The 23,055-nt window shown below is 39.6% G+C and overlaps 1 protein-coding gene across 1 annotated transcript in view; it reads left to right on the top strand.

The window, feature by feature from the left end:
- MTUS2 (microtubule associated scaffold protein 2) overlaps positions 1–23,055 on the top strand; it is a 225,482-nt gene that overhangs the window by 145,874 nt on the left and 56,553 nt on the right. The window contains exons 5-6 of the mRNA XM_070943875.1: positions 3,894–3,992; positions 16,651–16,862. Of these exons, the coding sequence (XP_070799976.1) occupies positions 3,894–3,992; positions 16,651–16,862 (311 nt within the window). The remainder of the gene's footprint in view (positions 1–3,893; positions 3,993–16,650; positions 16,863–23,055) is intronic.

Here is a 23,055-nt window from a genome sequence, read left to right as displayed (position 1 = left end):
TGTCCTCACATTTTACATTTTTGCCCTATCTTGTCATCATGGTGAAGAGAAGCAGTTGTGAAATGAGTGACATGGTTGTTAAGAATGCTGCACGGGCATAAATGTGAGGATGGTCATAAGTGTGAGGACCAGTCAAAAGTGCGAGGACCTGTCAGAAATGACTTTTTTCAGCCCTCTGGTTAGTCCTTTTGTGCATATGGACTACTCAGAGGGCTGAAAAAGTTATTTTTGACTGGTCCTCGCACTTTTGACCAGTCCTCGAACTTACGACTGTCCTCACATTTTACGTTTTTGCCCTGTCTTGTCACCATGGTGAAGAGAAGCAGTTGTGAAATGAGTGACATGGTTGTTAAGAATGCTGCACGGGCATAAATGTGAGGATGGTCATAAGTGTGAGGACCAGTCAAAAGTGTGAGGACCTGTCAGAAATGACTTTCCAGCCCTCTGAGTAGTCCCTATACACATAGCCATGGCCACCCGGTCACATGACCAGCTAGCCACGCCCACCCAGTCACATGGCCTCCAAGCCATGCCCACACAATAAGCCACGCCCACAATGGTGTCCCTCTTACCAATGTTAAAATCTGTTCACCTTACCCTATACACATAGCCATGGCCACCCGGTCACATGACCAGCTAGCCACGCCCACCCAGTCACATGACCAGCTAGCCACGCCCACAAAATAAGCCACACCCACAATGTCCCTCTTTACCAATGTTAAAATCTGGTCACCTTATTCATATAGTACATTCATACATTAATAGCATGTTAGTACTAATATAACAGGTCTATTATAGGGACTAATTCCTTTGATATATGCTTTCATATCAATAATCTCACATTGATATTTTCAACTAGATATTTGAGATTATTCATACAAACTGCTTTAGAGTGATTTTGATTGTGTAAAAACAAAAAAGAAGATAAATTAGCTGGGAAAAGTAGCCTGATTAAATATGGTTTTCAAAACTTTCTAATTTGTGCTATAGGCTCAAGGCTGACTCAGCCTTCTGTCCTTCCAGGGTCAGTAAAATGAGGACCCAGATTTTGGGGGGCAATATGCTGACTTTGTAAACCAGTCAGGGAGTGCTGTAAAGCACTATGGAGCTGTATAGAAGTCTAAGTGCAATTGCTATTGCTGCAGTTCCAGTATAATAAGGACTAATATTGTGAATAATAAATAAATAATAAAGCACTGCAAATTTATTGTAGGGTTTAGCACAGCCTCAGTTGTGATTCTAGCTCTGTTGTGATTATACTCTGTAGATTTCCCAGCAACATTGTTGAATTCTGGGAATTACAGAGTCAAGAGTCCTTCCTTCCTTCTTTCCTTCCTTCCTTCCTTCCTTCCTTCCTTCCTTCCTTCCTTCCTTCCTTCCTTCCTTCCTTCCAATAACTCAAGGCATCAACACCACACAATATTCCTTCCTCTTCTTATTTGTAATTGTATTCTAATTGTATTCTTATTTTCCCCTCATAGTAGGGAATCCTGTGAGTAGGGTTGAGCTTGGGATAATGATTCACCCAAGGTCATGAAATAAATAGCTAGGGGTGAAGGAGAGCTAGAACCTGAGATGTCTGGCTCTGATCCCACCAGATTTGGCCCTATTAAGGTGGATTCGTGGATTTTCAGATTTTTTTTTCTGAAAGAAAATAAGGGAAATTTGGGTAAACTGGTGGTTTCAACATATAAAGCACAGAAAAACAAATTTGCTCAAATATATCATAAAATTTAAAAAGTCTGGAAAGTGAAAAGATTGCATGGGAATCCATACATGTGATGTTTTTTTTAGTTCCAAATTAATACAGTTTAGAGATTTGCTGGAACTGTGTTTCTCCCTTTTTTTAATTCTACAGAGCAATATACAGTAAAGCAGCTAACCTACAAGCTACTTTAAGTGCACTTTCAACCAGTTTACTCAGTTAACTATGTGCCACTTGGCTGAACATTTCCTTTTACATTCAAATGGATTATAAATAATTCTGTAGGTTTTCTATGCATTTCAGACTGAACAATCTCTTTGTACTTCCTTACTCTGCAGTTCTTCACAGTTAGTCTATTAAAATCCTACTGGCTCTAATGGGACTTTAAGAATGTAACCTGGTGGATCCTTTTCTCTTTTATTACACTTATCCGAAGCTCTCTTTTTGGCATGCATGCTAGAAGTTCCCTTTTACTTCTTTAAATAATTTTCCAGACTTTATGAAGTTTTTGCAAAGAAATGTTAATAAGGGGTTTTAATCCTCCTAATACAGAAAAGTAGAACAAAAATATTCTTACTTTTTTGATGCTTCATAAGGTCATGTTTTTGGTGCCTGAACTGCAAAGTATTAGAAATAAAGTTTTTAATATACGGTAGTCCTCAGCTAGTGGGACTCAAGTAGTGGGATGTGGTGGTTCAGTGGCTAAGACACTGAGCTTATCGATCGAAAGGTCAGCAGTTCGAATCCCTAGTGCTGTGTAACAGGATGAGCTCCAGTTACTTGTCCCAGCTTCTGCCAAACTAGCAGTTCGAAAGCACATAAAAAATGCAAGAAGAAAAATAGAGACCACCTTTGGTGGGAAGGTAACCGTGTTTAGTCATGCCGGCCACATAACCATGGAGACGTCTTCGAACAGCGCTGGCTCTTCGGTTTTGAAACGGAGATGAGCACTGCCCCCTAGAGTCGGGAACAACTAGCACTTATGTGCGAGGGGAACCTTTACCTTTTTAGTCCTCAACTTACAATAGTAAGCCACATATCTCCTGTTCCTTGTTTTCACACAAAATAACTCTGGGATGGGTTGTATTAACCCATGGCATAGGACCCGGGTACCTCCGAGACTGTCTTCTGCCACCACTAGCCTCCCACCGACCAGTTTGTTCCCACAGAGAGGGTCTCCTCAGGGTGCCATCTGCCAAGCTATGTCGGCTGGCGACGCCCAGGGGGAGGGCCTTCTCTGTGGGAGCCCCAGCCCTGTGGAACGAACTGCCCCCGGAAATTCGTAAGATCTCCGACCTCCGGGTGTTTCGCTGCGCATTGAAGACCCTGTTGTTCCGCCAGGCCGGACTATCAACACAATAGTTTTAAATTGGGGTATTTAAATTTATTGGGGTTTTAAATTTGAGCCACTTATTTAATTATTTTAAATTTTATATCATTGTTTTGTCTGTGTTTTTAAATAGGCTGTACACCGCCCTGAGTCCTTCGGGAGAAGGGCGGTATAGAAATAAAATTATTATTATTATTATTATTATTATTATTATTATTATTATTATTATTATTATTATTATTATTATTATTATTATTATTATTATTATTATAAGAGAAGGGCTGGCCCAAAGTCATCCTTAGTCATGGCTGCGAATGGACTAGACCTGAGTCTCCCCTGGTGCCAGTCTAGTGTCTGATTTACTACACCAGTGAGATTCTAAACATAAATCTTACTCGGTTTCCTCAAAAGCATCTGTGTATAGGGCAGTATATGTTATCAAACTATTTTTCTTTCATTCTCAATTCCTAAATAATAAAGAAACTTGTATTTTTGTGAGTAGCAAATTGATTTCAGACACATAAGGGAAATCTGGCCTGTGATCTGATTAATCTATAATGGTAGTTCACAAACCAACCTTCCTAAAGTCTTCTGTGTATTTTGACTCATACTCTTTCTTTCTCCTAATGTTCAAAAGAGGTTCTTGAAATAAGCTTTATTCAGTGACTTAGCAATAAGAAAGGAAGCTAAATTTATTCTGTCCAGGGGAAATCTCCATTAACTGATGTAGCATCTGAGGGAGTGACGTCAAATATGCTTGGGCAGGGGGTTGGACTAGAAGTCTGCCAAGGTCCGTTCCTATTCTGTTATTCTTGTATGGTTCATTTTCAATCATATACATATATCTTTTTCTTACAGGGCCAAAAAAAGAAGGACAGAAAGATCAGGAAAGCAGCAGGCCTATCATCTCATCCCCCAAGAGGCTGATAGTGGCAGCCACCAAGCTCCATTCACCAGGTATTTGTAATCTGGGAACACTTATTTTTTTAAAAAAGGTTTTAAATGTGGCAAATGATTAAAGTATGGCTTTCTGGAATAACGTCTAGATCAGGGGTCAGCAACCTGCGGCTCTGGAGCCGCATGTGACTCTTTCACCCCTCTGCTATGGCTCCCTGTCACTCAAAATATGCGTCACAACCACCAATGTGTGACACCCGCCGACACGTGATTTATTGATCTTTTCAACCCCCAGTAGGTCAACCATGAATAAATCCAAGAAAAAAAAAAGTTTAGAAGAAAACTGAACATTTAATTCAACTACATATGCTAGTTTTGTGGCCGCACAAGAAATAGTCAGGCAATGGTAATTTGGTAGGAAAGTGGGTGGAGACAGGCTAGTTTATTGACTGTATAGGTTAAGAAAAGGGATGCTTAAGAGATATATTTATGGGAGTGGAGGAAATGGATAGAGTTGAATAAATGTAAAATTAGAATTTAGAGTGAAAGCTGCTTTGAAATGTTATATTAATATATACAAAAGATTAAATGTTAAAGTAGGATTTATTAAGATTGTTCTGAAATGTTATATTAATATACAGACATAAGTATGGGGGAGGAGAAAAAAGGGCAGATTATTGCTAAATTGGGAGTCATAATAATATTGTGCTAAATCAGAAGTTATTATACAATGTTATAGTAGAATTTATCTTGAAGTGTATGGTGAAAGGGGGAAGTAATAATATTAATAATATCATTAGCAAGTAAGGGTCAGTATTTGGAGGAGGGAGTAAGGGGATGGTAAAATATTATATAATCTGTTATGTATTAGGGTTTTTATTTTGAAGAAGTCACAGGGGGGATGGGTGGTGAGGAGGGGTTAGGGAGGAGGGGGGAGAAAAAAGGGGGAAAAATTTGTATTTGAAAACTTTTTCAATAAAAAAAAAAAAGAAATAGGCACAGGAAGGGTTTTGTGGCTCCCGATGTTTTCTTTTCTGTGGGAAGCTGGTCCAAATGGCTCTTTGAGTGTTTAAGATTGCAGGCCCCTGGTCTAGATCAATGGAAATCTGTACAAGGCTGAACAAGAGTTCAGTTTTTAAATGGTTAAAGCAGCTACGTCTTTTTCCATTGTGTGACCATTTCAAAAGCTACTTGCAGCATTCGTTACAAAGCTTCTTAGTTATACATTTATTCTGATTGATTAGGGGAAATGAGGGAGAAGAAAGCAAAAAGTGTTATTTATTTGTTAGGTTGCCCTGCATGAACACAAACTCTATAAACATTAAATCTCAGACCGTCAAGCATCAGTAAGCAAGTTTATTATATGAGCAGACAAAGCAAATTGTATCAGATTATCTCTGGATGGAACAAACAATGTATTTTTTTCTATAAATGAGGACCTTGTTAAAAATATGGAATTTATTTAATTTGTCAAGAAATGCTATCATGTTATGCATAGTGTACAAACATTTCTAGCCGTGGTTATTTTTTTAACATACTATGTTATCAAGTAGAAGGCATCATATTTCCTATGGGTAGTAAAAGAAGAAAAATAAATCCTGAATTGTTGGCTCATGTACAAACCTGTGTTCTGCTTTTCCTTTAGTCCTCTGTCAGCAGTCCCTGCATTTAACTGCAGTATTGTTTTCTATATCAGTCTACATAATTAAAATGCCACAGGTGGAGACAAGTGGTTGATAACTGTGAACAATAAATGAGAAGGTCAGATGAATACAATGCATGTGTACTTAAAACTACAGTATTGATTTGGCTGACTAGTAAGAGTTCTCAATAAAAACATTTTAATGAGATAAAATTATTCTTCAATTAGTGAGATAATTGGAGGTTTAAATATTTAACGTTTAAACATTTCCACAAATAAACTTGTAAATAAAAACAGCGTGGAAAGGCATTTCCAAATTGTTTCTCCTCCTTTCCCATATAATGAAAATTTGTATGATTAATAGCAATAGCATTTAGACTTATATACCGGTTCACAGTGTTTTACAGCCCTCTCTAAGCTGTTTACAGATTCAGCTACATTATTCTAATTGTGAAACTACTTAATTTAATACAGAATATCATGACAATGTTCAATAGCATAAATACAGTTTTTGCATTCTATTCTTTTACCTTCAACAAGAGATTCCCTAAGTCTTTCTTGCTTTCAACCATCAAAGTATGTCATTAACGTATCTAAGTTCAATCAATGTGTCTTCCAACAATTTTAATTCCAATTTCTATTCTCACATTTATCATATATTCTGCATATAAATAAATCCAGTGACAATTTATAACCTTGGTGTATTCCTTTCCCAGTTATGAACCATTTAGGTGGTCAAATTTCATTCTAATTGTGATTTTCTGGTCACTATACACCATTTTCTTGGATTTCATATATTCAGGTTTTTACAGGGTATTCATGTTTGATATGGAATATCCAGTCACCACTGTTTATAATATATAAAGAAGAAGTAGGTATATTTTTAAAACCACCTTGCTTTCAATTATCCATTGGATACTAGCAATGTTACAGGTACCCAGCGTTTTCTGAATCCCAATTTTATATTTTGCAATTTTACCAAATATACTTCCATGTATTGTTGAACTCTAGATTGCAGAATTTTAAGCATTACCTTACTAGCCTGTAAATTAAGTAAACTAAGTGGTTTATATGCAAATATACACATAGAATGTAAGTGGAGACAATACTAGTAGCATATGTCTGCCAGGAATCATATCCACTGTTTTGGATGAGGTCTTCACTTGCACACTAAGGTACTTAAATTTAACTAGTAGGTAATCTCAACCATTCCCTCGTCTGAACACTACATCTAATCATCTTGGTCATCTCCCTAGGCTTTCCATGATATTATTTTTTATTCTTAGTACCACCTGTCCTGTTAAAAGCATGTACCTTTGTTACAATAGTTTTAAATGACAGGTTGGATTGAGTGCAGCTGATCTCCCAAATGATCTTGAAAGTCATTTTGAAGGTTTAATGTTGCTTCTCAGCATGACCTGGGCTACTTTTGGGGAAACTCTCAGAGAGCCAAAAGAAATTAACCAAATCTGAATATATTCTATTCTGAACTATGGGCTGTCACTAAATATATAATTGTAGCAAAAGTTTATTGTTTGAGTAGAGTGTCATTATATTTCAAAATGCCAGAGATGAAACTCTCTAAATTGCTGGTCTATGTTTTTAAAATTATGACAGCGAAAGAGGAGAGACAGCTGTATTGCATAATAACAGGACAATACATGCCAGCATTTTAAAGCAGATGCGCATTTTCTGTAGAGCTGTTTAGAAAATGTTGCTGGAATGCACACTTTAAAAATAATCCTAACATTTCTTTTTAAGGCCAAAAAACCCTTCAGCTTGGATTGGACAATTTTCTATTTCAAGGAAAATGTTGCAGCTCAAAACTGATATATTGATTGGATGCAAAGTATTATAAAATTTATCACTACACACAAATACAAATTTATTACACACACTAGCAATAGAAGTCTGGGTCTGAAAGGAGACATTCTATAGACACTTGAGAAACAGATGGTTTTCAGTTTATCAAGCTTACTTAATCAACTAAAAGCACATTACATTTTGTTATACCCATTTCTCAATTGGCAAACTATGAACAAGGCTGCTATGGACTACCTATGAGCTGAAGTGAGTCAGTATCCATCAAACAGTATGTATATTAGGATGGAAATCAAAATATTATGGCACTGTGGCAGGGGTGAAATGCTACCAGTTCGGACTGGTTTGACCAAACAGGTAGCAATGGTGGCGGGTGGTTCGGAGAACCGGTAGTGACGGTAGCACGAGGCTCCACCCACCCGCCCAGTCATCGTTATTTACTGGTTTTAACCAGGAAGTAACCTGTTTTTTACCTTCTGCACATGCAGGAGAGACCTTGATGGTCTTCTAATCCAATCTCCTGCTCAAGCAGGAGACCCTATACCATTCTGGACAAATGGCTGTCTAGTCTCTTCTTGAAAACATCCAATGATAGAGAACCAACAACTTCCAGAGATAAATCGTTCCACGGATTAACTGTTTTCATTGTCAGGAATTTCTTCTTAGTTCCAGCTGATCTCTCTTTAAAGATCTTCCACCTGTTATTTCTTATCCTGCCCTCAGGTGCTTTGGAGAATAGGTGAATCCACTCTTCTCTGTGACAGACCCTCAAGTACTAGAAGACTATCATCCTTAGCCTTTCTCATTGTTAGATTAAGCATACCTATGCTTAATCTCTATTGTTCATTGTATGGTACATTCAGCCCTGCCTCTGTTACCAAATATCACAATGTCACAGGATTCTTGAATATTTTTAAGAAACTTCTGTGTACTAAAAGCACATTTCTCCAATCTTTCATGACTGAAAAAAAAAAGATAAGGCATTTCCACAAAATCCCTGTTTAATGTCTGTCTTTGATGATTCCAAATGCACTCCCAATACAGGAGTGGCATCTTGGAGGTGCTTAATGAATTAGACAGACCACCACCTCATCCCCATGCATACTTGGTCCCTTCCTCCCATCTTGATTAATTTAATTTTAACTGAATTTTAAAGCTACAGTTTTTACTTATTATTTTATCACATAGTTATTTTAAATACATTTTATATTGTATTTTAATTATATGACTGTAAACTGCCTAGAGTCACCATGGTGAGATGGACAGCATAGAAGTTCAATTATGAATGAATGAATGAATGAATGAATGAATGAATGAATGAATGAATGAATGAAAATAATATCTGGACAGGAGAAATGCTTGAGGTGCTATCAGCGAAGTTTTAGAAATCAAGCGTGAGAGACATTCGGCTATTATCAATACAGATGTCATCTCAAGACCACCCTCATAATATGAGGGGAGGAAAAGGAGGAGGATATTATACCTACAGATACTTTTTTAAAAAACTTTTTAAAATAATTCATTATAATTGATAATTGGGTAAGTAACCAGTATTAGCCTAACTATTTTGGAATGAGATGGAGAATGATTTGGAAAGGATGGTGAAAGAGGAGACTGGCACCCTGTGCCAAACACATAGAAAAACACTATTAAAATACAAACGCCGTATCATTTTCCCCATCTGCCCGTCGTAAAATGTCCAGGAAATCTTTGTTCTGACTGCCTGATATTTGGAGCTTCTAACCTGCTTCCAGCAAAAATGTGTCTGTCTATGCTTGAATGGTCTTATCTTCTAACATCCATGCGGGGTATAATTTAAAGCATTTCTAAAGCAATTATCATGCCCATGCCCTAAATAATATCCTTCCTCATAACTTCACCACTGCATAAAAAAATTCAGAATCATTCTATGTGCATTGTATTTTGTAGATTCTCTGTATGAAGCAGAAAAGTGGTGAGACAATATGCATTTTGAGTTGTTCTGTTAGCGCTAGATGAATGGAGAAGCTCAAGATTATCCGCAAGGACAAAACTGACAAAACTTAAATTACAATGACATTTGGAAAGACAATTTAAAGGCATTCAGTTCAAATATTGTGAGGCTGCAGGGATTTGGAAGACTTGGACAAAGTTTCAGGGAATTTTCTTTAATTAAATCTGAAACAATTTAGCTGCGGACTCCCCAAGGAAGGCACTTTGAAATAGACTCACTGACCTCATTATTGAATAGCTTTGAAGTTTCTTGGTTTCCTAGTGTTTTAAATACAAAGCAGATTTCATTATTTTTCTAAAAAATGGATGTTCTGCTTTATTATTTCTTTCTATCCATATCATCATAACGTTAACAATAGAAGATACTGCAAAAAAACTCAAACAGTTCTAATTAAATCCAAAGTATAGCAAAAGCAACAGAACTAATAACAAGGTTGTTTGTCTTCCACTTTTGCCAGAACACATTGTCAACCTCGCAGGGTAGTTCAGACAATAAGCAGGCCCAATTGAACTAATTCTACTTTACATTAACAAATTCTTGCAAGTCTGGAAGTACATTTCTCTCCTGCCACTTTTACTGCTCAAAAAGCTAGGGAAGTTGCCATCTGAAAATGTTTGCCAAATCCACATTCCTACTGCAGGCTAAACTGCCTCTTATCCAACCATTGCCCCAGCTATGGCTCTTCCTCCATCTCCCAAGGTTATTGCCACATACCATTACACATTAATAAGTGCTTATTAGTGCATAGGAAAATACAAGCTAGAAGTTTAACTTTTTAACTTATTAGTTATCGGGTTGTAGGTGATTCTGAATCACTCTCTCACATATCTCTGGGCCATTTGATATCATAACTGATTTAATTATTTTTTATTAAAAGTCATTTCTATTAACAAAAGGAGCCAGTTTGTGGTAGTGGTTAAAACAGCAGGCTAGAAAACTGGATACTACTTGCACCTTCCGGCATCAAGAGTGACCTTGAGCCAGTCTGTGTGTGTGTGTCTGTGTGTGTCCCTCCCTCCCTCCCTCTCCAGTAGGAAGAGGAAAATGGCAAATAGCTTCCAAAAACCTTGCAAAGAAAACTCAGTTGTTATGAGTCAACACTGCCTTGAAGGCATGCATTGTTGACAAAAGTTGGGTGTTTTAGATAAGAATAAAATACTATTTTGCATTGGTTTTCAAATGGTTGTGACGGAAGCAAAAATAGTATTTAGGCATTCTTGCCTGAATAAGTAGAGAGAGAAGTGAAGATGTGCACACCAGCTTTGTCCTTATAATTCCAGGCACTTTTACTCTTTCTTCACTGGATAAACCCAGAGTCCTGTATAAGTGGCATCCAAAACTCTTCATCACAGAAAGATGACCCGTATTTTTCGGTCTATAAGATACACTTCCCCCCCCCCCAAAAAAATGGGTGGAAATCGGTGCATCTTATAGACCAAATATGGCCCTGTTTTTGGCCTCCCAAACCCGTCCCCCCCCGCATGTCCCGTTTTCACCAGAAGGAGACCCATTTTTCACAAAAACGGGATGCACAGAGAGTTTGGGAGACCTGCAGAGTGCTCCTGGGGGCTGGGGAGGCCAAAAATGGGACATGTGGGAGGTTCAGGAGGCCAAAAGGAGGCCCATTCTTCGCAAAAGCAGGACGCGCAGAGGGTTTGGGAGGTCTGCAGAGTGCTCCTGGGGGCCGGGGAGGCCAAAAACTGGATGCATGGAGGCCAAAAACTATTTTTTTTTTCTTATTTTCCTCTTCGAAATCTAGGTGCATTTTATACTCCGGTGCGTCTTATAGTCCAAAAAATACAGTAGCTGCAACCAAAAACAATGCACAAAAATTGTGAGTAGAGTTTGTGCATTGCAAATACTAAAAGTAAAACTGGAGTGCTTCTTCTTTCCAGCCTCTTACAGGTCTAGCAATACATGAATTTTGGTTTTTATTAAGAACCAGTTTATGTTATGCACTCACTGAACAGTACATGGCTAGAGTAACATATCTATCATTTTCCCCAAATTGTTCAAAACAACCATACCTTTCAAAGTGTTGTCCTACAACAAAATCCTATTTTCATAAATCTTGGTTCCCAAATCACCAACACCTCATAATACACTGCATACTACTTTTAGCCAACTTTTTGTCTAGTGTAAATATCAATTTCAGAAAATGTCATTGGACAGAATTTCCAGGCTTTCCGAATGTTTTCTCATCTTCCCTTTCTAGATAAATTCACTATAAGTGCTATTTTGGCACCTGCAGTTCATCAAAAGCCCATGGAAAGTCACTGAGTCCAATGAAACTGTCTTTGAACACTGACATCAGCTCTAGAAAACATCTGTGAGCACTTCAGATTATTGTGAGGAGGAGAAAATAGCCACAGAAGCTTTGATGTGGCCACCAGCATTCAGTTCCACAATAATGATATTTTAGGCCTGTTAGGACTCAGGCTGCCTATTATGACTTGTATATATAACTTTAAAAAAAAATAAAACTAAAGTAGCTTGCTGTCTTAGTAGAAACAAAGCCAGTGAATTCCTTGAAATGTGAAACTCTGTGATATAATTTTATTACTGACAGTGGTGTGTAAGATAAACTCATTTATTTGCAACCTCAGTGCTCTTCTGCATCACTGTAATATTTGGAAAAATGAAAGTACAGATTCTTTCTGGAACAGATACATCCCCCCCCATCTCTCTCTTTCCTCCCCCTCCCCCTTTTCTTTTCAGGTAAATGTAACTGCATGCCTAGGCAATTACTCTTCTGCTATGATGGTCAGGTTTTTTTCAGACAGTTGTTCACTCCTCTCTGCATGCAGAGGAAAATATGGAATGTGTTTGTTAGTCTCACCGCCACCTCCCCCACATTCCCAGTGGCTTGTGGCTCATGCCCCTCACACCTTGAAAATTAATTTCTTTCCTAAGGAGCTTTTGTAATTATGGAAGGTCCCTATGTAATTTAGAACACAGCTAGGTAATGTTTTTTGAGCCAGTGAGCACCTGGGAAATTTTGAGAACCTGCTGTGGACATTCCCACAAAATGGCTGCAATGAATAAGATTTACTCATTCATCAAGGCCAAAAGCAAAACACTCATTTAACTGAAAACAAGATGTTAAGATGGTGTTCTGCCCCAGCTCCGGATTCGCGAGGATATTGACACACACCAACGGTCCTTATCAAATTTATTAAGTAGCAAGAATAAACCAAAGTCCGGCAAAGGTTGGCAACCAGCCCAGAAAGCAAGATACGATAAGACTTTTCCAAAAATGCTGTGAGGATAATTACAAGTTGTTTCCAGCAAGAAACTTACTAACGGCTTGTGACTTAAATAGGCTAAGGGAGTGGCCAATTATCCTCAAGCCTTACTTTCAAGGAGACCTCCTCCTGAGTAGCCACTCCTGCCTTTTGGCAGCCCTGCGTGCTCGAGCATTGAGAAAAGGCTCCTCCACTTTGCTCTCTCCACTTGAAGGAGCCTCTGGAGGTTCTGAAGGCCCTGGCTGAGTCTCTGCCTCTGGCACCACATCCTCTTCAGCCTCCTCGCTGTCCGACACGAGCGCCGGCTGCGCAGGTTGCTGGCGCGACACCACACCAGCCTCCTCGTCGTCAGGATCAGCCACAATCCGCGCAGGCCGCTGGCAGGCCACAACAGATGGGTTCTTTGCTCTACTTCATTTCTCTCCCAGATGATCTCTACCATTGAAGCTTCTCTTGTCTTTTTTCAGGCTAGATAGATGGACATTCAAAGGTTTTATTTTCTAAGGATACCCATACGTGGCCAAGAAACCTTTTTAAAGAAGAAATAATGCTGCTTTGCCTTCCAACCTATTGGCTGCAATTTCATTTCTTTTACAGGTAGTCCTCGACTTACGACCCCAATTGAGCGTAACATTTCTGTTGTTAAGTAGGACATTTGTTCAGTGAGTTTTGCCCCATTTTATGGCCTTTCTGCCACAGTTGTTAAGTGAATCACTGCAGCCCGGTTGTTAAGTGAATCTGGCTTCCCCACTGACTTTGCTTTTCGGAAGGTCACAAAAGGTGATCACATGACCCCAGGTCATAGCAACGGTTGTAAGTATGAACCAGTTGCCAAGCATCTAAATTTTGATCACACTATCATGGAAATGCTGCAACGGTCATAATTGTGAAAAACGGTAATAAGACACTTTTTTCAGTGCCATTGTAACTTTGAATGGTCACTGAACGAACTGTTGTAAGTCGGGGTAGGGGGAATCTAAAAGTTTGCAATTAATATCAGGGGGCTTAGATATTTGCAAGAAATATTGGTAATGGTAATTTTTAGATGTACGAATATGAATCAACTTCACTTTCCTTTTATGAACTAGATATCACTAATCATCAAACCGTTCTGATGATTAACAAGGCAGTAAAATGATTATTGTAATACGGTTTTGCACAAAGCCTTTCCGGAAGATGCTGCAGAATAAGGAGTTATGTGGCATTTATCTGAATCCACTCTGCATGGTTTCATGCAAATAGCTAATTGTACAGAGATAAGCTGGGTGCTGTGATTTTCCAGCATATGGGAAAGTCTTTAAAGCAGCCTTTGATTTTTCTGGAAGAAAGGCCAATTCTAAACCCCTGCATCAGCACCGGCACCAATATTTATATTCTTGATATGACATTTTTTAAAATGCCTGTATCCAAGTCTTCTATTGATTCCTTTCTGTGTTTACCCCTAATCTCTTTATTTCTGGTGTTCAGAAATGAGTTCCCTGACTTAGGTAATCATAGCAGCACCATCTGCACACAAGAAGAAAGCTTGAACAGATTGGGGAAAACATCACAATTTAGCAAAGTAAAGATAGAAAGATATTTAAAGAAAAAAGCCTAAACTGAAACTGTGAAGCAGATAAATTAGGACTGAGCATGCTCAGTGGTAAATGGAACACGGACTGACAGCGGGCGGGTGGGGGAGGGGGGGAGGGGAGGGAGGAGGGAAGTGGGAAGGAATGGAGAAATCCACACTGCAACAACACTGAATTCTGGTTAAACTTTATTTTTAGGAATGCTAAATTCACAGTGAACCAACCACCAGCTTAAAAAAACAGGGCTCATGTGGTGAAGGAACCTAGAAGGTTCCCTGATTAGCAAGGCGTGTGAAATGAATCAGTATAAACAAAACTAAACATACTGTAGGTGTTCCGTTAAGATTTTCACTCAAATAGCTGCACTGCACTTTGATCAAATACATTTCAACCATATATTTGTATGTATATCTTTGCCTAATTCTCAGTTATCAGTGTCGCCTGGTATTGAAGAAAAAAAATATTATTATTATTTTTTGCAATGCAAACTGTGTATCTAAAATATAAGGTTTCCACTGAATAAGAAGAGAGTCTGAAAGTCAGCAGCATGGCCCAAGAGGTTGCAAAGAAGCTTTTAACCTAGATGTCTATTAAGATTCTCAGTCATTCAGGTATTGTGGTCCCAACTGGACTTTCTTTGTTTTTGCTTGAGGACATTTCGCTTCTCATCCAAGAAGTTCTGACAGAATGGGGGGAAGGGGGGAATGAGATGATTTCTTCTTTTCCGTTCCCCCATCATTCCTTCATTCCCACCAAATCCTTCCATTTCCCCCTTCCCACCATTCAGTTAGAACTGAAGAACCTTCTTGGATGAGAAGTGAAATGACTTCAAAAGAAAGAAAAAAAAACAAAGAAAGTCCAGTTGCCTTTGTTTAAAAAAAGAGAGAAAAAGCATCTTTGAGACTTCTACTGTAGAGTTTTGCATGAGTGTTCTTGTAGAAGGTTGGTACAAGAGTGATGGAAAAGATTGAAAACTACACTTGAATCCTAGAAGCTTGCAAGACAATGATGATCAGCTATCTAAATGTTTGCCTTATTGGTGTTGTGGCTCGGCGGCGGCCAGCGGAGCTGGCAGCAGAATAGGACAGTGAGGAGGTTGGGGAGGAACTTGGGCCAGTCCTGGAGGCTGAGGAAAGCTCGGACCAGGGCTTTGCATCGGAGGCAGAGAGGGAGCTAGACAGCAGCAAGGCAGAGGAACAGCTGGAGCCCGATCCCAGTGTGTGCATGTGCAGAGCTGCCAGAAGACAAGAACAACTCAGAAAACAGGGTCGATTTGGGAGTAAAGCCACACCTTGGAGGTGATTGGCCCCTCCCATAGGAAATAAAAGAGGAGCAAACAAGGAGTGGGCTTTTGCAGAGAACAATTCATTCATTCTTTGACTCTGAGAGACTCTGTGCCAAGTTTTGCCTTGTACTGCGGTTGGAAACAAGTTATGTGGCAGCTTGCCAAACGAGATAAGGTGTGTTGAGAAATATTCCTTTGGAAAAACTGTTTAGACAAACCTTGCTGACTGTGAATGAACGTAATTCACAGTCGTGTAAATAAAAGAGGTTTTGCTGGGACCAATTCCTGCTTCCTGCTTGTTAAGGGAGCCTGGGTCAGAACAATTGGCTGCTACAGGTTGTCCTCAACTTATGACCACAGCTGAGCCGAAAATTTCTGTTGCTAATCGAGACAGTTGCTAAATGAGTTTTACCCCGTTTTACGACCTTTCTGGCCACAGTTATTAAGTGAATCACTGCAGCTGTTAAATTAGTTACACGGTTGTTAACTGAAGCTGGCTTCCTCATTGACTTTGCTTGCCAGGAGGTCACAAAGGGTGGTCATATGACCCCGGGACATTGCAACCGTCATAAATGTGAATCAGTTGCCAAGCATCTGAATTTTGACCATGTGACCATGGGGATTCTGCAATGGTCGTAAGTATGAAAAATGGTCATAAGTCAGTTTTTTCAGTGCTGTTGTCACTTTGGATGGTCACTAAACAAACTGTTGTATGTCAAGGATTACCTGTAGTTTTATCCCAGACTGTTGCTACTACAGCAGCTCTTTCTCTTACTTGGCAATTTTTATGACAGCAGCCTCAGAGACGGCCACCCATGCATGGGTAATAATAATTCCTTTTTTTTAAAAAAGTGCAAAACATTATCCACATAAAACTCTTTTTCACCGTGACATTTTTCTTGTTTATGAAAGAAAAATATCCGATAGAACAGCTTAATTATTGCACATTAAAGACATTGCAGATTTGCGGATGTTTAAATTATGTCTTTCAATAAAATTCATTATGTGAAAAGATGCTACCAGTCTCCTCTTAATTTGTGGCTGCCGTAAAAGACAAGTTTATCTTCAGTTCAGCCACCTCCTGACTGTGAATAGCTACCTTCTTACCTATAAAACAACATATTACGTGGATGTTATATGGATGTTTATTGCTTCTTGCAGGACATCCTAAACAAAAGTCTTCTGTTCCAAGGAATGGATTTTCTGCAAAGCCAGATTTGCAGACACGAGAGCCAGAACGGCAGTTCATTCAGCAAATGAAGGATAGGTGTGATGAACTCGTCAGAAAATTCAATTGTGTCCAAGAAGAACTCAAGAGAACCAGATGTGGCTTTGATGTCTTTGTTATAACAACACAGTTTTTCTTTCAGAAGGTGAGTAGCAACCAGTGGCTTCCCTACATTACCAACCAGCTTTTTGAGAAATCACAATTATTTTGTTATGGCAAAGGCAGAAGAATGTAATATTCATATGATTTGGTCTACATCAGTGGTTATTAGGAGAGATAAATGATATGGGGAATCAGTTTAGAACAGGGGTGTCAAACTCAAGGGCTGAGGGCCAGATCCGGCCCACGGGGTGCTTAGATCTGGCCCACGGGGCTGCCCTGGAAGCAGCAAAGGACTGGCCCATGGTACCTCTGCCAGTGAAAACGGAGCTTAGGGGGACTGCCTGTGGCCCTCCCAAGCTCTGTTTTCACTGGCAGAGGGTTGCAGGAGGCCGTCGCGGCCGAAAACGGAGGTCAGGAGCCCATTTTCCCAGACAGAATGCTCGGGCCTCCACAGGCGCCCCTAACATGAGTGACATTGACCTGGCCACATCCACGCTGGCCGCGCACACCCTGGCCCCCCGGAGGTCAAACACAACCCTGATGCGGCCCTCAATGAAATCGAGTTTGACATCCCTGGTTTAGAAGGAACAATTTTGAATATGACAACAAGACTTCTGTCATTAGTATTTAGACAATAATATGTACATAATCCAGTGTATATTGGGTGCATACCCAAACTGTACAGATCTTAACAGAATTTCTCTGGAAAATAAAAAGATCATGACAGAAGTCCTCATCAGTGTCTTAATAGCTATGTCTTTAATTTGTATTTCCATCAGTTGCTACAACGATATTAGGATATCAGAATTGAGTATCATTGAAGATAGGCACGTACTAGCTGCCAAACCTGCCTTGTCAGTGTGAAAATAATGTTAGTAGCAAAATATTCTATTAGTACATGGACATTCTAAATAATCCTGAACTTCATTTGTTTGGATACATACAAAACTGTGTTTATTTGGTTAATGGGCACATTCTTCTCAATATTAGATAAATGGGCACTGTTGTGCATATTCTTCATTAATCTAACAGTGTATTTCAACCTTCTGATAAAAAAGAGAGTCACAGTTTAAAATAGTACTGAAAATACTATTTAATATTAGGTACAATAGAATTCATCCCAGAAGATTTGATTAGTTTTTTTTTAATGAATTACTGAGGTGTATATCTGTGTGTGTGTTCTCTCTCTCTCTCTCTCTCTCTCTCTCTCTCTCTCTCTCTCTCTCTCTCTTCTCTCTCTCACACACACACATTGCTCGGAGAGAATGGAAATACAGAATTCCTGGGTGTGCTGGCCTTTGTGTTGAAGATGCCAGACATAACAATAAGCAGAATAATATGAATGATGACCTTTCTAAACATTATTACAATACACTCATTTTGAGCGGCAGGAAATATTTTAATAAGAAATATTATTTTGAGAATCAGTGAAGAAAACATTGTGGCCCTGTTGTCAAGCAGCACAATTAAAGGTATTGGTGAAATCTATGTGTTAGATGTGATAATACTGACATCTATTGGCAATGGACTTAAAATTACATGGTAGATAAGCAAAGATTGGCTTCCTGGGATTAAGTGAGCCTTTAACTTTGTCCTTTTTTCTGACGTAAATTAGGCGATAATAATCTTCTTGGACATTAACTATACTATCTACATCTAAAGATTTGATAAGCATTTCTTCCATCTCTCATCCACGCCGTTAATAAAACTGTAGAAGTCTAGAGGAGCCAGAACTGAATTTCCTGACATACCAATTTGTTGAGGAATCGTTTTCTAGTTTTGAATGTGATTTTCAAGCCAGTTTTTAAGCCAGTTATGCGTATTCATTTAACTGATAAGTCATCTAGACCTCATTCTATTAAGCACACTATTAAGAATGCCAGGAGTATTTTGTCAGATACTTTAGTGAACTCAAGGCATAAAAGTTCTTCAGCTGTCAGGCCAGGCCTGGCTATAAATCTTTACTCTTCCAGGAAAAATCATTTCCTCATTTAGGAACTATATAGTAGCAAAAATCCTGGATGGGTTGATTTATTATAGACAAGTAACAAGTCATATATATATCACATCTGTTTGCTATATGTATGTATGGATTTGTGTGTCTGTATACCATGTATATATGCATGTGTGTATGTGTGTGTGTGCATGTACATGTGCTTGCGTGTATGTATGGTTGTAGTAATTAAGGTCCCAGATAAGAAACAAGCAAATCCAGATTCTACTTCTCCTTTAGACACAGAAACTAGTTGAGTAAGATTCTTTCTCGAACTAGAGTGGGAACTGGAAAAAAAATGCCGTCTACCATACCACAGTGATCATTACAGTCCATAACCTTCAGTGAATACAGTCCATAGTCTTCATCATTCAGTGGATAAACTTGGGCTGATCCTAAACTTAAGCCTCTTTCTCTCCCCTTTTTGAATCAATTGATTATTGACCTTTTTTTTTCTTCAGCCTTCAGATTACAGTTTCATATTGTTTAGACCAGGGGTCTCCAACCTTGGCAACTTTAAGACTTGTGGACTTTAACTCCCAGAATTAAAGTCCACAAGTCTTAAAGTTGCCAAGTTTGGAGACCCCTGGTTTAGATAATGGTTCTGTCTGGTCTGGGAAGCCCTAGTTCTCATTTCACAGCTTCAGACATTACAACATTGCAATGATCTTTTAAGGAAGTTACAGTACCTGACCAAAACTGAAATAAAACAAGATTTAAAAAAGGTATCGTTGAGCTGGCAACATCTGAACTTAACAAATCCCTGTTGAATTCTGGTACTTACTGCAGTATTTTCAAGATTGCTTCGTGCCCTATTTTAGAATCTTTCCAACTATTGATGTCAAGACTGACTAGTCAGTAATTCCCTGGATCCTCCTTTTTTTCTCTTTTTGAAGATAAGATTAACATTTGCATTCCTCCTGCCCTTACCATTTCACTAGTTCTCCAGAATTTCTCAATGCCTTTACTAGCTTTGGTTGGTGTAGGGTACATTTGCTTGTTTCACTCTTCTGGATCCACTTTTAAAAATAATTCTTAGTTTAGTTTTAGTTATTCTTCAAAGTATCAGACAGCAGAACAAGAAATGATGGATGGAAACTAATCAAGGACAGAACCCAGCTAGTAACAAGGTGAAATTTCCTGACAGACCAATTCACTGGAAGAACAGCTTGCCTTCAGAAGTTGTGGGAATTCTTTCACTGGAGATTTTTAAGAAGAGACTGGGCAGCCACTTGTCTGAAATGGTATAGGGGTCTCCTGCTTCATTGGGGGTTTGGGCTAGAAGATCTTCCAATCCTCTTTATTCCATTATTCTTTTTCTATGTCTATATTGCAAGCTGCTCACAATCAACTGAGAGTCAAGCACGGTCCATGTTGATTAAATAAATAATATAAAAATTGTCAGGGTTCCAAGTAACACCCCCAACGAAAGAAGACTCCAAGGCTTGAAGTTCCTCAAAGTTCCATTTTATTAGAGATGGCATATTGGCACATCTGGGAAAACCCGAATCTGAAAGCTTCCAGGTTTTCCCCACCCAACAGAAAGTCCAAATCTCTGCCCAGCAAGGCACCCACAAGTCCATCACATGGCCCAATCAAAACACCGTTCCAACTGGAGAGGCCTCCCATTCCAACCCTCCAGGTGCAGGACAAGATGTCCTTGACTCTCTGAGAAAAGAATGTTATTATGACTATATATCACCCATGCTCCATTCAATCCCCCCCTCCCAGTTTCCCACAGTAGGAAATGTGGCAGGCCTGAAGGCCCAATGCAAAAGATGGCTTCCAGGCCTAACAAAAATATTCAGAACAGCAATCAGCAATTTCCTTTAGTTTCCTAGGATGTAACTGATCTGTCCCAGGCTCTAAAAATAAGTATTGTGCTTCTGTCAGTCTCAAGCTTCAATACAGGCCTTTACATTTTGCTTATCACACTTACTTGATGGAACTCATATCTTCTTGCTGAAAAAGGTACAGCCAAATAGGAGTGGAATTGCTCTGTCTTCATTGTTTGTTATTATTTTTTCCATCTTACTGGTTGACATAATTAGTATAGCCTGTTTCTTTTATTTTGAACATGTCTAAAAAGCATATTTTTATATTAATAACATTCTGTGCTTTGGTTGTCTTGACAAACATCTTGGCGATGTACTGACAATAATTAATTCTATTATGTCTTTCTTACTTGACATTGTGACTGTTTTAAATGGTTGCTTAGACCTGGTGTTGAAAGTACAACATGTTCTGGATTAAGTTACCCTTATTTATCAGATGTATACAACCACCCATATCACAGGTGTAATTCTCCACAGGATACAATAAAATGTTTGCTCAAAAAGAGATGATTCACTATATGATGTTGCCCCTTGATTCCTAGGCAAGGAATACTCTAGCCCAATTTTGGCTGGAGGACCAGCTCTGCTCTTTCCTGGGAAAGTTGGAAGTGATTCATAGCTTAATTAGTGCTTGTTGCTACTGCAGTAGCATCTTCCAAAAATATTTAGAGATTTCAAGTGATACAAAATGCAGCCAGACAAGGAATAATGGATGGAAACTGACCAAGGAGAGATTCAACCTAGAAATAAGGAGAAAATGGTGTAGAGCAGTGATGGCTAACCTTTTTGCCATCGCATGCCGGGGGCGGGGGGGTCGCACACGCATGTGCCCACACCCATAATTCTATGCACCCAGCCCCCGCATGTGCACGCATGACCCCCCCCCCGCTCCCTCTGCTCCTGGCACGTGATGGCTGGTAGGCCCATTTTTCTATCTCACCTGGCTCCAGAGCCTCTCTAGGAGTTTGGGGAGGGTGAAAATGGCCTCCCCCCCCCCCCCAGAGGCCCTCCGGAAGTTGGCAAACAGGCCATTTCTGGCCTCCGGAGGGCCTCTGGGGGGGTGGGGAAGGCCGTTTTCACCCTCCCCAGACTCCTAGAGAGGCTCTGGAGCCAGGTAAGAGAGAAAAACAGGCCTTCCCCACCCCACCCCACCCCCGAGGCCCTCCGGAGGCAGGAAACAGCCTGTTTCCCTACTTCTGGTGGGCCCAGAAGGCCCGAAAATCAGGTGGCTGGTGCGTGCATGCACACTGGAGCTGAACCCGCGTGCCCACTGATATGGCTATGCATGCCACCTGTTGCACACATGCCATAGGTTCGCCATCACGGGTATAGAGTAGGAGTGGGTTCTACTTATCTTTACTACCGGTTCGCATTGTGCAAGCGCACGCGTGCTCGCTTCGCTCTTCTGTGCATGCGCAGAAGCTTCTGTGCATGCGCAGATCTACTTTGATGATGTCTGGGTCAGTGGGCGGAGCCTCCCACCAGTTTTACTACCTGTTCTTGTGAACCGATCCAAACCGGGGACAACCAACCACCGGTATAGAGTTTCCTGCTTAGATGGGGGGACGGGGTTGGACTAGATGACCTATAGTACAAGGTCCCTTCCAACTCTGTTAATCTGTTAACCAGACTGGACAACCATTAGTCTGAAATGGTATAGGTTTCCTGCCTGAGCAGGGGGTTGGACTAGAAGACCTCCAAGGTCCCTTTCAACTCTTGTTATTCTGTATTCTAAAATATAATGGTATATGCTTGTTTGAAATATGCAACAGACAACATATTCATCTTGAATTAATTTCCACCGGGTTGCAGTTCATTTCCAAGATATTCCAAGGTTCTCAGTTTGTCCATAAAGCTCAAATATACATGTACCCAAATTATTTGATTGAGTTTGTTTCTTGCACTATGAATAAATCCACTTAATATTATGGGAAGCATCGTTACTTACTATCCTCTTTTCAAATTCAGTTTATTCTACACAATAGCAAAAAGAATTGCTTAATTTAATTATGGGAGACAGGAACTGCCTGCTTTACAATTTGATTCTAGTCTTATGTTATATATTTAGTCATGTTAAGCATGGCAAAGCAGCTGTCTGAAGGATGTAGCGTATAAATAGGCAAACCCCTAGTAGAAAACTCATTTTGCTCCTAGGGATTCGATTTCACTTCAGCTTAAGATGCCTCTCTTCCAAAACTAGTCACTGCAAGAGGTGTCAGTTAGGTGGCACCTGATTATTGGAATTCTCTCCAGTTTTTTCATTTCAACTTCATTTCACATTGCAGGAAAATGGTAATGCAGCTGTTCCTATTGCCTATGTTCTCTAGACAGAGATCTCAGTTTCAAAATGTAGGTATCTATATTATATACATTTGTCCTTAATTGCTCCCAGTAATGTACAGCTACAA

The sequence above is a fragment of the Pituophis catenifer genome, unplaced genomic scaffold (genome assembly GCF_029215685.1).
Source record: "Pituophis catenifer annectens isolate HBS135680 unplaced genomic scaffold, rPitCat1.0.hap2 SCAF_4, whole genome shotgun sequence".
NCBI lineage: Eukaryota > Metazoa > Chordata > Lepidosauria > Squamata > Colubridae > Pituophis > Pituophis catenifer.
This window is presented reverse-complemented; position numbering and strand designations above follow the sequence as displayed.